Here is a 15274-nt window from a genome sequence, read left to right as displayed (position 1 = left end):
ATATGTATGGCTATCTGTGACAGCCCTATAAAGCAGAGCAATTAGCCACGTAATCCGAGAAAGCCAAAGCCACCGGCAGCCCACGGTTCCCTATTAGTTAAATGCTTTTTGTACGTCCTCATCCCATCAAATCAACTAACACTTCCTTTAATTGGTTCATGAATTATACAGCTCGGCTGCATTATAATTTAATCACCAGTAAACATTCCTGGGGCCTGCTGTAAAGTGTATAGCGCTCATTAATTCCTTAATTTCAGCAGATGGAAGGGGAGATCGGATGAACGGTGGCAGTACAGAGCGCCTTGGGCAATGGAAGAAGGAAAAAAAGGTGGGGGGCCGTTTAGATTTTTTTAAGGGCTGTCAGAAACTCAATCTGTGAGCTGTCAGCAGCCTGGACCCGCTTCCCCCCCCCGCCTCCCCCTGCCTTCACCCCACCTACCGCTGCAAGTGACTGACGGATTCATATGGAGCCTTGTCAAGCCGTCTTTAAACATCAAGCCAGCGGGTAAACCAAGCCCAATGTAAATTAATTCTTGTCTTACGGGCCCCCCTTTCTCTGTCCCCATGAATATTTCATGGCGGGCAGCATAAATATTAATTCTAATAGCTCTGCACAGTGGTTATTATTTCTGTTTTATGACAAATATTCATAAAATATTCAGGACCCTTTTTTAGAACATTTACACACTTGATTGTGAAATTTTCCAGCTTCCTGGGGACACAGTAAACATATTGGGGTTCTCTTGATGGACTTTTTTCTCTCTTAATTAATACTACGCCACATTAATATTTAATCAGATTTAGTTTTCCTTTCCCCAGAAGTGAACCCTATTACATTTGAGGATTTATTTGACAGTATTTAAACAGGGAATTTTTATTCCCTATTATGAAATTGGTTTCCTTTGACACATATATAAAATGACACATTATAATCCATTCCTTTATTCCCTCCCCTTACCCCCAAATCGTACAGTTTTTTGGTGTCAGTTCTTTTATTTATTTTTACATCCCAGATATCTTACTAACAGCAAAAGTTAGTGTTTAAATGCTGGGGGTGGGGGTTAAGTATCATTTACTATAAATTTGATTCAATTTATTTAATAAGGAAGAAAAGGATAGGTTTCCTTGTTAGGAGCAGGAGGTGCCAAAGGAAAGCTGCAGACAGGTAGCAAAGGCATCATTTCTGAGATGAGTTTGCTGGCTCTTAACCCTGGAGCTCTTGCTCCACTCAGATTTGCTTTGCAGCATCTAATTATTGCAGGGGAGGGTTGCAGGGATCTGAGGAAACACTTGGGGAAGGGGGTTCAGGTTCCTGACCTCGGGCCTCTGGGGCTGCAGAGGCTGTCGATTGTCTGAGGTGGGGTTGGATTAACCCTGCCCAGGGTGGGAATGGTGCCATCCACAACACTCCAGAGCAGTGCTGGCTGCCATCTTATTCTGTGATTCAAAAAGCACCGCTGGAATGAACTCCAGGGGGAATGCAAAGATGCTGGAATAACAGCTGAGAGTAAGGAGGAGGCAAAGAATAAAAATGAGGGGAAAAATGTAAAGCAGTTTTGAATGGAGGTATCAGTGCATCCCCGCCACTCCTTGCAGATGGGAAGAGTTAATATTGCCTTCTCAAAAAAAAAGCTTTAAAAATGCATTGAAGCCACTCCTACAAAAACATCTGCTCTGTCTCTGTGTGCCTTTCACTGTGCTCGTGTGACATTCACACAGCCCCGAGTCCTGCAGGCCACTGGAAGGGCTCTGCCTGCCCATGGGCCTGGGGTTCTTGCTGGTGTGAATCCATGGGATGCCCATGGAGCTGCTTTGCTTTATCCCAGCTTGAATCCAGCCCATTGTTCTGTCAAACAGGCAGCCAGTGCCCGTTCCCACCGTGTGAGCTGGGGTGGGATGTTGCTGGTGGGGTGGGACAGGGGAGGGACCCCTCACCTCGGCTGTCTGGGCTGGTGGAGCTCAGCACGTGGAACTGGTGGGTGGAAAACATCCAATGGAGTCTTTACTCTGCACTGCTGGTGAAGGGAAGGAACATCTGCAGCTGCTGAGGATGTTGTTCATCTCTCTCCCCTGGCCAGGAGACACATCCTGGGAATATGCCCCACTTAGCTGCCTTTTGTAGTTATTGGGCAGAAATGCATCCATTTGAAAAGATCCAGTGCCTGGAAATAGCTTGTCATCCCATGAATCATTATAGGAGCTCGATGAGCAAAACACTTGTGCTGATTAACCTGTGCTTTAGTGCTTATGCAATGTATTTTCCCTCATGGCTGAAACCTAGAGGGTGAAATTACTTCCCAAAATAGACTCGAGCATCTTTCATTAGAAGATATTCCAGTATTTGAAAGAAATCAGTGAATAAAACCTCCCAACAGCTCCTTCCATAAATAAGAGATAAGGATCATTTTATCCATTGCAGAGACAGGCAGAAGGAGTATTTAGGAGAAGGAGTAAACTGAGATTCATGTCCAGTCAGTAGTGCAGCCTCAGAAGAGCCTTTGTAGTCTGGTTACCCATGGGCAAAACAGCTGGTTTAGAGCTGCACTGTGAGAAACCTGAACAAGTCTGGGGAAAAGGTTGATGGGATCTGTGTAACCAGTTTTTAATTTTTAAGAGGGGATTTGGGAATGCAGAATGTCATTATGGAAACAGGATCCTGTGACTGAGCCAAAGTGCTTGAGAAGAGGCTTAGCCAAGGTTTCAGGTTCAAGGTGTCTTTGTGCTACAGGAAAGGGAACATTCTTTAGGGGAACTGATTGATCCAAGTCAATATCTCTGGCTGGAAAGTCATTAAAGGCAAGATGGTCTGGGTTTTAGCTGGGATTAGGCACTTGGATTCAAATCTAAACTTATCTGTAGCTGTCAGCTTGGACCACTAACCTCATTTGCCATATTATTGTCATCATTCAGTGATGCTACCCAAGGAAAAGACCTTTTTGCAGTGCAAACTTTTGGTACCTTGACCAAACCTGCCATCCCTCTCCCATCTGGCTTGTGATCCTTGTATGATCCACAAGTTCTTGCAGTTTTACACCTTTTTGAGAAACTTTTAACACCAAAAAACCATGGTCAGTTTTTTTGATGGGTCTCACAGTTGAGCCAAATCCAGGACAGTTCCTAGAGATGGCTCTTGTCCCTCTGCCAGTTCAGTCCATGATGCCCCCCCAGGTTTTCCATGCATTTGTGAGAACTGTGTTATTCCCTTCTCCCCCTGCTTTGGCTGTTTCATGAACCAAAGGGAGGAGCTTGTGTTTGTGCCAGGGATCACATAAGGATTTTACCTGCAGTGGCCTTTCAGGGAGCTACTGAATCCTTACACTCCAACAGCCTCATCTCTTTCTCAGCTTTATATTTCAATTACAAAAAATTACAAAAATTGTACAGAGGATGCATTGCCAGAACTGAGTCCTCCAGGAGAGTTATTTTCCATGGGGAATTGTGCCATAGCATCAGGTGACACTGCTGACATCTCCATATGGAGTCAGATGTTTTGTGCCTTATGAAAGGCACAAGTTTCTAGCCTTGAATTTGATATTTTTTCTATTTATCTGCCTGGACAAGAAGGTAACTTTGTGTCCCTTCCTCTCTTTCTTCCACTCTCCTGTTCTCTTTTGCTCTGATTTAGCTGGGGTTCTGTCAAAGTTCTGGCACCAAAGTTTGCTGTAACTTTGAGATCACACAAAGCATCTGATCTTCACATTCTTGTTTGTTTTTTTTTTTTTAAAAGCAGACTGATGTGGTACGTTGTAAACTGCCAGGAGCACTTGCTAATTTAGTAGTTAATGACAGTCACAGAGAGTGTTTTTCTTGCCCCTGGAGAGGTTTTAGACACAGCTGGGGTAGATTTGCCACTATCAATTATGCACAATTTTAAACAAGAATTGGCCAGCAGGGGCCTCTTTTTTTTTTTGCAGAGTGCAGAGCGTGAAGAATGGGAATATGGCAGCTGGTACCTGCCTGAGACAGGGAAGATATATAGGAGTCAAGAAAATAAGGGAAAGATTAATAGCTTACTATTTTTAAAGTTGCAGTTTCAAATCAAAAGTTTAAATGCTACATTTAAAAGTGGCCCAGTGGTGGTTGGTGTTGGATTTTTGTTTTAATTCCATCATCCTAACTTTGTTGCAAGGCTTGATCTGGCCCTGGTATAACCACAAGCAAGTCAGTAGTCTCTGTTTTTAAAAACCATCTGGGGAGTCAGGATCCTGTCTCAGATATCATGTTGTGTTGTCTTTACATCCCTAAATGAAAACAAGGTATGAATTTGATGGGATTTAATGCTTTAGGTCTAATTTCACAGACAATAGTTTTCTGAAAAGGGCTTGGTTTCGGGTTCCACTCCACCAATGTCTATCCAGAGCAACTCCAGGTGATGGGAAGTGCCAAGGATGAGAATCTGACCTAACAAAATAGCTCAGGTCTAGAACAGTCAACATCTGGATCCATCCAGGTCAGCCTCATAAAACAGCTGGGTTTAAATTACAGGACCTAAAGGGGTGGAAGGCTGTGGCAGAGCCTCAGTTCTCTGGAGATGTGAAAGCAGCTGGATGGAAGGGCAGTGGAGCCATCCTGGAAAGGGACTCTCCATAGCAGGAGGAGTGTTCCTTATTCCCTAGCACAGGGATACCAGGATTCAGGCGCACAGCACTTGTTTGTCTTATGGCAACACTCGTAATTTTTCATTACAGGTACTTTAAGTGGTGACATTATACCCAGAAAACAGGAAAACCACCACCAAATAAATTCTTCTGAGGACAGCTCTGAGCACTGCCAGTTGTTAATAACTTGGATTAACTGGGTTGGCTGCCATCTGGAACAAATGCAGCTCAGGATTAGTTGAGTGCTGTTGTGTAGGTCAAAAAAACCTTCCTTCACTTATTGTGTGGTTGTGACACATTTTTCCAAAAACGCTGTCTCACGATCAGGTGTGAAATAACACTTCTGCCACCTGTGCCTCACCTTCTCCTCTCTCCCTTTGAGAAGAGAAGGCTTCAGGATGCCCTGGTGACCTCCAGGATCTTAGATGATGCTGTCTGAGTAGCCAGAAGTGACTGGAATACCCCTTTGGAATGCCAGATGGCTGGTAGGAAAACAACGTTATATTCCAGCTGTTAGAACTGGAATATATTCCATCGTCGTCCAAAGGCAACCAGCTCTCATTTGACTGGGTACACAGTGAAGGTGTCATCAACATTATTAATTTGTTGGAATTTAATCTCTACTGTGTCTGGAAGCTGCAAGAGATCAGATCAGTGATGTCAAGTACAGTGAGGAGGAGGCAGGATTCTGACACTCATTTTGCCTTTTAATATTTGTGTTAATGGTTTTATTATCAGTGCAACCTGCGAGGGCTGGACCTTCTCCTGGGAGATGGAACAAAGGAGAAGGGACAGAGCTGTGCTGATGAATCCCTTGGCTCCAATCCTGCATCCAGCAGCAATGTTGCCACTCAGTGGGAGTCAGGGGGATGTTTGTCCTCAGAGACCTGGGAGGTTCCACCCAGTTCTGCCCCACAGAGCACCAGTCTGTAACTGGGAGCACCGGTCTGTAACTGGGAGCAGCAGTCTGTAACTGGGTGCCAGTGATTTTTGGGTGCCCGTGGGTGGGTGCTGAGCCTGTGACACAGGATTGAGGATTCCTGGAGCACCTCACCTGGCGCTGACTGACACCACTCACCTGTTGGAGCTGAACTAACAGCCCTGGAAGGGGAGCTGTGCTGGATGCTAATCCAGCAGGATAATGTGGTGTACTTTGATATGAGGCTGTGTTTCCTCGCCTCCCTGTCTGCCAGTTCTGATGACATCTGTTTCATATTTCCCCTTGATAGAAGTTGTGACACATTACAACATACAAAGCCTGGCTGATTCCTAAAGTGAGCTTTACAGAGGATGCATTTATGTGAAAAAAAATCACACTTGGTGTGTGAAAGGGGGCCAAGCTCTGCTTGGAGATGAATCCAGTGCTTGCAGGGAGTTGTTCCAGTCACTGCTGGATCAAGGTCATGGGTGCAGCTCTCTGTCTTATGGGGATTTCCAAGAGAAATCCGACAAATATTTTACCTGGACATTTGGAGAGTAGGGTTTGTTATGTGATCAGAGTCACAGTAGGCTGAGAGAGGGACAGAGGCGAAATGTTGCTCAGCAATACCTTGAGGAGCTGCAGGAGATGTATCACATAGCCAAGGCTAAGGCTTCACAGAGTGCACACATGTAAATGGGCTTTACTCATGTGAGTAAACCTCCTGGGGCTGCATAATAGACTGTGTGGGGTATGTCTCTCCTTCAAAATGGTAATAAAGCTTTCTAATTGGAAGTATTTTAAGTCTAGACTGTAGTTCTGTCAGTGGTTTTCCCCTTCATCTTTTTTTCCTGCTTCTGAACGATTTTAAACTGACAGCCCCGGGGAGTGTTGTTTTCTCTTATCTATAGGAGATGTGTGGAATGGCAGGGTGAGGCATCCCACCTTCCCCTGGAAGGACCCTTGGACTGGGAGTTTGTGCTGTTGAACAGCATCTTCTGAGTGTGTTGTTATATAGTGGATGTTGGGGAAAAAATCCATATTAGCAGGGATGTCTGTACCCTCCCACATCTTCCCTGCACTCTTCTTTAATGGTGACACCAGACTGGATAATAAGCAGCATCTTGTTTAAAAAGGAAGGGAATCTCAGACAAGGCTTTCAGAGTTCATTTTGTTGGCAGCTTTTTAAGTGGAGTTTTTTAGGCTCTTCTGTTTCAAATACCATAATACTTTTTTGTGTTAGTAACTATGAATTACGACAAGCTTTCTTGATATGCCAGGTTATAATCCTTTAGTGGGTTTGTTTATTTGAGAATATAATAGGAAGCCGTATCAATTATCATGACTGTATAAATGTTGTTCCTCTCTACTAGAATATTCATCTTGAGACACATCATCAGATGTTACCTGTTCTGACAATCACGTTTTTGTGCCATTGTTGGGCAACAGAAACAAAGAAAAACAAAATGTTAAGAGTGTAAGGGATAAAAGAGTGTTGAAACTGTTGTTCTTTTCCTGTCTTTGGAATCTCCAAGATCTTGAATGTTTTATTCCTGGCTGTTATTTTGTTACCACAGTGTGAATAGAAGTCATTATCTGTAAACATTTGAAAAGAGAGATGATTTTCATAACTTTAAATCCTACAAAGGATTCTCGTAATCTGCTATGTGCACGCCAAGGTAAAGCTCAGCCTTTCATCTGGTCTGATCCCACCCAGTCAGTGTAAAATGTTCCTTTGGTGACTGTCTAAAGCACGCAGTATCTCCTGTGAGAGGCAGACAAAAATGAAAATAGGAAGCCTGGCCTTGAAGGCAGCAGCAGGAGATGGTGTATTATAAAGAAAGATGTATTTGCAGCCTTCAGGTCGTGCTCTCTTGGTAAAAACTCATTTTCATAGATTCAGAGGAAGCCTTATTTTTTATTTTTATTGCATTAATTGTTGAATGTGATCTTTGTGCAGATCTGCTTTAATCTCCAGTAGCTGGGGGACAGGGGACTCAGGTCTGCTCAAGCTCAGCAGTTTGTCAGGAATTTTCTACTGAAGAGCTTTGGAACATGAACATAAAATTAACAGGACCATTATAATGAACCAAAGTGCCAAGGGGGAGTCAGTGTGAGATGGGCACAACAGTTTATGTGCACAGTGTGGTGTGCCTGGGGTCAAGAGTGCTGGATGTTGTTTTCTGGTTCTGCATCCTTGATCCAAGTCAGGCTTTTGTGTCACCCATAAGAAATGAGTTGACAAGTCCTACTCCATCCTCTAGTGAAAAGCTGTTCCTGGTGTGGAACCCTCACCACTGGCACTGAGGGGCTGAGCCTTTAAGGTGCTGAGCAATTCTCTCTTGTTCAGACTCAGTGAGAATTGCAGGTTTTGATGTTAAAATGAAGCATTAATGTTTGCTTTCTGCAGTGTCACCAGCAAGGCTCTGCTGGGCAGGGCTGCTCCCCGTGCCGGGCACTGCTCCCTGAGGGACAGGGACTTGTCAGCAGCAGCATGTGCCATGTCTTATGTCCTGTTACTCATCCTACTTCCAAGGATGCAGGACAGGAGTGGGAGCCCAGAGGACTCTCACTGTGGGGAGACAAGGACAAAAGAAGTGGAAGTGGACTAAAACAGCAAGAGGAAAATCCCTCTCATGGGCACCAAGTAGTGCAGTGCTGGTTTTAGGGAGGAATGCATAATACTGGCAGACAAGCCCTTTTTCTGTCCTTGACAGGAACAGCAGACATTTTGAATTTGCCTTTTGCAGAATGTCATTGTGACTGTAGTTGTTAGTTGGGTTGAGAAGCTGGATCCAGAGAAATTCAGAGGTAATTGCTGGATGGTGAGCAGGCTGTGATGGACCCTGAGAGAGGCTCCAGCAGGAATTCCCTCACTGGTCTCCAGTGTTGCCCTGTCAGTGCACACAGCACACACAGTCAGTGTGCCAGAGAGCTGCTGCCTTGCTGAGCTGGAGACCAAAAACCTGTGAGGACAAGGAGCAGAGGGGAGATCCTGTGCCTGTGCTCGTGTGGGTGACACTGCAGGTTTGGGTGCTACTGTCACTGCCATGTTTGACTGTGCTCTTCGTTTGGGTAAGGATTAACTCATACTCTGAAGGTCACAGGTGATGTTCTTGGGGTGTTAATGCACTTAATTGTTCTGTTCTCCATAGGGTATTTTTCTTTAATCTGCCCTATGAGTCCATCATGGAGCGACTGTCCCAGCGGAGGACGGATCCCATCACTGGGCAAAGGTTTGCACTCCTGCCTCATGTTTAACGTTTTTCAAGACTGCCAGTGAGATGAAAGCACCAGGTAGACTTCACAGAAATCTCAGGAACTCGGGAATACTGCACTCTTGCTTAGGGATTCCTTAAAAGAAAAGTTCAAACTTTCATAGCTCCTGGAGCACCAATCCACCTTCCTGCTGCAGCAGCTGCTCCTCTCAGAACAGGGTATTTTAAATCCTGGAGCCTACAGGATTTAAAACCTACAGGAGCAAATAGCTCGGGTCTAACATTTTAATGGTAACTAAATTGGTTGGTAACATAATGCTGAGGGAAGATGTTTGAAACCAAGCCTAAATGCAGATGGTTTTCAGACATTCCCATGGGAATTTTGAAGGCTTCCCAGCTGGGGAAAATGGAAAACTTGCTGCATTTTACTTCCCCAGGCTCCTGTGATGGTCCTGTCTGCTGGGAGGTATTAATACATTTCCTGCTCAGTAGAGCAAACTCGTTGGAGCCACTGAGTCACTGGAAAGGTTGGGCTCTCCAACGTGGCAGTTCATCTCACTGGCATCAGACCCCCTTGTCTCCCCAATGACCTTCAGCTTTGCTGCCTTCTCCCCCCTTGCTTTTTGGGGAACAAGTAACAAATTTATCTTCCTAAATACCTGCTGGAAATGGTGTGTGTTTACAATTTCACTTGTGGCCTGTTTTTATGATTCCCCACACTTGAATTTTTAAACCACTATTTTACTTTTCTAAAGGTTGAATCCTTCTGCATCGAAGACAAATACTGAGCCCTCAAAGATTAAGGCCATAAATACTGGATTTGTCCCGAAGTGAGAGCTGATTATTCAGACATCTCACTCGAGGTGCAGCATTAACTAGTGACAGCAGCAGTGATTTGCTGTAACTGCTCTCTTTGCTTTAGTAATGAGTGATGTGGTTGTTCAGCAGAAATGAACAGGCTGAAGCAAATCATTCACACATCTTTGCATTTCTTATCATCAGGATTAGTATCTGTTCAGTATCTGCTCCAGTTAACACACTTTCCTCTTCCAAACTCTGGGGTTTATTCCTCCCCAGTTCCTGGTGAATTGAATTGTTTTAGGTGCTGTGTCTAATCCTTGGCATCGTGTTAAAGCTGCACCACTGCAGGGCAGGGGAGAGGGTGGCCTTCAGCTGTGCCCTCAGTGACTCTGCTGTGGAATGGACTCTGGGTCCATGTCCAGTACCAGCTGCAGCTGGGATTCAACTCTGTGCAGAGACCCAATCTCTGCTTCTCTCCTTGCCTTTTCATCTATCCCAAAACCGTCAGAAAATTTGGCTGTACAGGAAGAAGGATAAACTGGTTTAGTGTCAGGGCAGAGGAGGCATTTACTCAGAGTTAGAATTACCAATTCCCGTGGCAGGGAATTTAAACACCTGATTGCAAAGGAGCTTTTAGAGATTCTTGGGAGCCTCTGGCAGTGCTGGAACTCCCTCAGAATTCCTTTGGTGTCACCTGGCAGGACTCTGGGGATGAGAACCCTCTGTCCTGCTGAATCCTTTGTTTTAAAACCCCAACCTAAAGTAGAAAGAGGCACATCCAAGGAACTGTGATAGGCAAAACCATGGAGTATCAGGAAATGGCTGCTGTGTCCTCAGCTTGGGCTGACACAGTGGCATTTCTCTCTCACCTCCAGGTACCACACTACATTCAGACCAGCTCCCACCCCCGAGATCCAGGCCCGGCTCAGGCAGAACCCCAGAGACCAGGAAGAAAATATTGAGAAGCGCCTGGAAACCTATTACAGGAATGTCAAGGACCTGGAGGATTTTTATGAAGATGCCTTTTATGTCAATGCTGACCAAGACCCTTATGTTGTCTTTGAGTTCATAGAAAGCTGTATCATTAAGCCCCTTCCATGTAGGAAATTTAGAAATTTGTAATTAAAAAAGGATGGTTTCTGGAAGAGTTGATTTTAAATTTTTCTCTGTAATATTTGCAGTCTGGTTGCTGAAGTGGCAGGTTATCACAAGGGAAGAGGAAGTCAGCCAAGCTGTGTTAAATTTGGAGCTCACCAAGGCTGAGTGAAGTACAGAGAGCAAGAAACTGGGCTTTAGAGGAAATTTTTTTGGCTTTTGCTTCATGATGCAAAGTATGAAACACTGTGGCAAGGGAAGTCCTGTTTAATTCAAATATCTTTTTCTCTTTCTGAGTAGTAGTTTTGTCTAAACTGCACAATACCCACGAAGCCAATTTGGAGTATTAAAGCTGTTAGATGTGTTTGTGTCTTAATTCACCCAGTGCTCTCCACTAAAACCACACAGGCACTGCTCTGTCCCGGGCTACTGCCAGCAACCACTAAAGAATGAGGAAAACAAAGCTCCCAGCTCTGCAGTGAACTGTCCCCAAAGACAACACAGTGTTTGAGGTCAGGGTGCAGAGGTTTTTACTCCCTTGTCAACTCAGATTGCTTAAAAAATGCTGATAAAACCCTCTGCAGAAGCACCAGCCATCCCTGTCACCCTGTTCTGCTGGGCAGGAAGACTCAGAACAGCTGGAAAAGATCTCCAGAGCCACAGGAAACTGGCTGCTGGTTCATCACTTTCAGAACCCAATCAAGGACCTAACGAGCTGCAGGAGCAGAGAAGTTACTAATTCTGTTTTCCTGGGGAAAGCACAGCTCCCAGCCTGTAGCTGCCCTGACTGGGCTGTGCCAGGGCAGGTTGGTGCCCAGGATTTTTGATCTGGCTGCAATAAATGCTCAGGTAAGTCTTTCTTAACTGGCAAATCCCTGATGAAAGGCACAGCACTCGTTTAGCTGTCTCTGATTCTGCACATCCTTAATGCTTGTGGGAAAGGGATGTGATTTGTGCTGTGGCTCAGAGGGGAACTGCGTTTGATGCCTCTATTACAGCTCCCTCTATTCCTCCCTTGTGTGTGAGTGTGAATTCCCCCTGAGCAGGGGATGGGGAGGAGCTTCGGCTTTCTCCTGGAAGTCTCTGTGTCTGGGAATGTGCAGGAGGCAAATGCCTTCTCCCTTCAGAGAGGACAGGCCTCTAGAAGCCTTTTGGTTTTTAGATGACTTCTCTGACTTACTGTAAATAGCTTTGGGTCTTTGTTGCTGTTATTAACTGTGTGTGTCTGTTTGGAGAACTGAGAGATGTACGTGCCGAATTTTCTTCTTGTTCCTCTAGAGTAACTTCAGGCAGGAAGACCCTGGTTATCTGGATAGCTATGGGAATATTGTGTTATTTTGGGAGGCTTTAAAGTCAGAATTTTCAATACCTTTGGCAGGGTTGGTGAATGGGAGTTGGACTTTGCGGCCTTGAGGGCCGGAAATCTTAAAAATCTCAGAGTGAGTATCTTTGAAATCTAAGAAAGCCAAATCCAAGCAGCTGAGTCCTCGATGCCTCTTGCACTGAGAAATTCCAGCTCCTGGTGCCAGGCTGAGGCAGAGGCTGCTCCCAGGGCACAGGGCTCAGCCACAAACTCTCGTGTACAGCTGGGCAAGGCATTTGTAACAGTCCTACCTGTTACAAATGTGCTGTTTGGTAACTGCTCGGGCAGCTGGTTTTTATGCCATTGCTATCAAGACATGCTGTAGCATTCATGCATAATTGGGAGCCCTTCTATTAATAATACATGGGAAGCTCATCTTGCTAATATCACCTTCATCTGAGCGTTCCTACTAAATATTTTGATAGATGAAATGGGAAGAGAGTGTATTTAAATACTGTTTGTACTGCAGCTGGGGTACAAAAGGGACAGCGCATCTTTAATTAGACAGGTACATCTGCTTAATTAATTTAGCTGTAAAGCCCTTTTTCCTCTTCATTCTTTCATCTATATGCGGGCTCTATATTAGTTCTGCTCCGCTGGTTCCATAGAAACTGAGAAAAAGAGCTCAGTCTCATTGAGATGCACTTGGCATGTCTGGGTATGGAGTCTCAGGTCAATGGTCAACCCCCAAGGGTTTGCAGCAGGCCTGAAGTGCAGAACGTAAGGGTTAGCAGAACATGCTAATACTCATGTAGAACTCTCCCTCAGAAACAACTAAAACAATTGACATTCATTTAATTACTGTAAACGAAACAGCCCCTGCATGACTTTGCATAGTAAAGCCTGTTAATGCCAAAAAGGTTCAGTGGGTGGAAGGAGGAATTAGGCTTTTATAATTGGAATGCAACACTTGAAAACCAATTTGGTAACTGCGCTTGATTTTATTAGCATCTGATTCTGGCAAAACAAATGTTGAGCAATGAGAAAAACAAGGTAAAGAGGAGGTGGGAAGAACACAGCAGGGATTAGATTTTACTTATTGTACAGCTTGTCTGGGTCTGGAATGGACATCTTCCATCACTCTGCTTCCCAGAGACACTTTGCAGGGAGGGCTGCTTGGAGGTTGTGCCATACCCTATATGTTATGCTGTTCATTACCTAGTTGAGCAACAAGATGTTTGTCCAACTGTTCCACAAACTTTTGTGCCACCTGCTCCAGGCACCAGATCCTTCAGTGGTGGAAGGACACTTGAACACCCCTGGCCAGGAGACCCTGTACCTCCGGCACCATCTCTGCAGGAACCCCCTGTAGCTCCTGAAAGATTTCCCTGCTCTTACCTCTCCCCTGAGGTTTGGATGCTGCTCAGGTGATGGCACCAGCCCCAGCCATTAACCCCGACCTGCTCCATGGCTCTGAGGAGCAGGAATGGCTCTTCTTCATCCTCTCCCCGATGCCAGAGCTGTAGGTGCACCTGAGCTTCCAGCAGTTGTGCCTGCAAAGCTGTCCTGCTTCCCAAATGGGAAGTCATAGAGGAAGGGCTCTGTATTGGAGAGATTACACTTGTACAAACAGGTTTCCTGTAAAAGGGTATTTAAGGGCATAACAGTGTGATCTGTTGGCCTTGAACTAGGACTGTGTTTGCATTCAGTTCTTTTATGTCAAGAAACCCTTAATGGGGACAGAGTAAGTGGTGTTGTGTTGCTCATGATCACTGATGATACATTAGCCCGTGGACATCCTGGTAAATTTAAGAAAATGAGGGAGATACTTATTGTCTTTGTGCATTAGCATCCATAGCATTTCCTCTCTAGAAATATGCCACAGGATTAACAGGATGAGGAAACACAGAAAAGGAAAGGGTGACTGAATGATGAAGGCACTGACCCAGAGCTGAACTGAGGTAAAAGGCAGCAATGAGGTCCCCTGTCACCACTTCCAGAGCAGGGGGTGTAATTTGGAGACAAGACTGAGTCGTCATAACCCCAGACTTCCACCTTTGTTCCAAGAATGGCATCCAGCACCAAGGCACTGAGACACTGTGCAATCCAGAGCTGTTCTGCTTATCCATCAAACCTGGATTAGCCTGGATTTCTTCATCCCAGTGGAGGAGGGATAAACTGTTATCAGTGTGAGTAGCAAATCTTACATGCTATCAGAAGCTGCTTATCAAGGACAGTGACATGTTAGCTTTGGACACAGAATCTTTGGCTATTAATTCTCAGCTGCAAGAGCAAATACCATGATCTTTAGGAAAAAAAAAAGCAGCAGTGCATCAGGAACCTTCAGTGTCTGCTGGTGAGATTCTCCCTCTGGAGATGAGGCACCATGAACAGCCAGAGTGTTCACCACCAAATGGTGAAGTAGTTGAGGACAACCTTCAACTGTTCACTTGTTTGAAATATCCTGCAAAACTTAGGCAAAACCATAGTGAGATAAACTCCCCAATTCCGTGGGATTTCTTCTTGCAACTCTTCACCTTGTGTCTCTGCTATGTGTTAGTTTGGGGAGGCAACTCCATTAGTGGCAAAATAGCACTAGGATCTGGCAGCAGGTGCTCCCACCTCGCTCCCTTGTTTGCTTTTCCCATGGGATGAAAGCAAGAGGTTTGATTAGGACAGTGTGTGGGTTGTTACACTGCTCCAGGAACGGGACTAACCTCTGTGTGCCCAGAACTGCACATCAGGAGTCCAGGAGGCAAAAGGTCTCCTGCAGCAGCCTCAGCTGCTCACTGGGCAGAAAAACCCCGTCAGAGCAGCACCAGGGGTTAAATGTTACTGCCTGAGGTGGGCTCTGCTATTCCAGCCTGTGCTGGTTAAAAATGCACTGAGGGATGAGTGCTGGTTTAAACAAAAATGAAATCACAATTCCTGTGTGCTGCTGTGAATGGGTCAGGTGAGAAGTGAAAGCTTCGTGCCAAAGGATCGCCACTGGCATGCAAAGCTGACATTGTGGGCTTTAAAATTCCCTTCTCCCAGCAGTCTGAAACCAGGTTAAATAAACTGGCAATGCTAGACTGAGTATTTACTGCCTTGAGAGACAAGGAAAATAAACATTAATGCCGCCACATTCATGTGAGGTGTGCTAAGCTTCTACATGGGAAAGCATTAAAACTCAATCCAGGGAAATTCAAGAGTTCCAGAAGTAATCACCAGGAATTAATCTGATCTGTTATCATGCTGAACCTTTGGGTCAGCCAGACTGAAAACACTTCAGCAGATCAGGATATTTTTATGGTTTCTAAGCCACTATCAAAGAAGTGACCTTTGACTTTTTCTAAGA

At 45.1% G+C, this 15274-nt stretch overlaps 1 protein-coding gene across 5 annotated transcripts in view; it reads left to right on the top strand.

The window, feature by feature from the left end:
• The window catches only part of AK8 (adenylate kinase 8), a 67565-nt gene extending 56558 nt beyond the window's left edge, over nucleotides 1–11007 (top strand). For 3 of the 5 annotated variants that reach the window (XM_027687585.1, XM_027687583.1, XM_027687586.1), the window contains 3 exons: nucleotides 258–328; nucleotides 8673–8753; nucleotides 10412–11007. In XM_027687585.1, the coding sequence (XP_027543386.1) occupies nucleotides 258–328; nucleotides 8673–8753; nucleotides 10412–10608 (349 nt within the window). In that variant the 3' untranslated portion in view covers nucleotides 10609–11007. The remainder of the gene's footprint in view (nucleotides 1–257; nucleotides 329–8672; nucleotides 8754–10411) is intronic. The other 2 variants (XM_027687587.1, XM_027687584.1) reach the window with 1 other exon arrangement.
• Nucleotides 11008–15274: the final 4267 nt, after the last annotated feature.

This window comes from Neopelma chrysocephalum, unplaced genomic scaffold (genome assembly GCF_003984885.1).
Source record: "Neopelma chrysocephalum unplaced genomic scaffold, ASM398488v2 Primary Assembly neopelma1_74, whole genome shotgun sequence".
NCBI classification, from domain to species: domain Eukaryota; kingdom Metazoa; phylum Chordata; class Aves; order Passeriformes; family Pipridae; genus Neopelma; species Neopelma chrysocephalum.
Note: the sequence above shows the minus strand (reverse complement) of the source record. Positions and strands in the feature narration are given on the sequence as shown.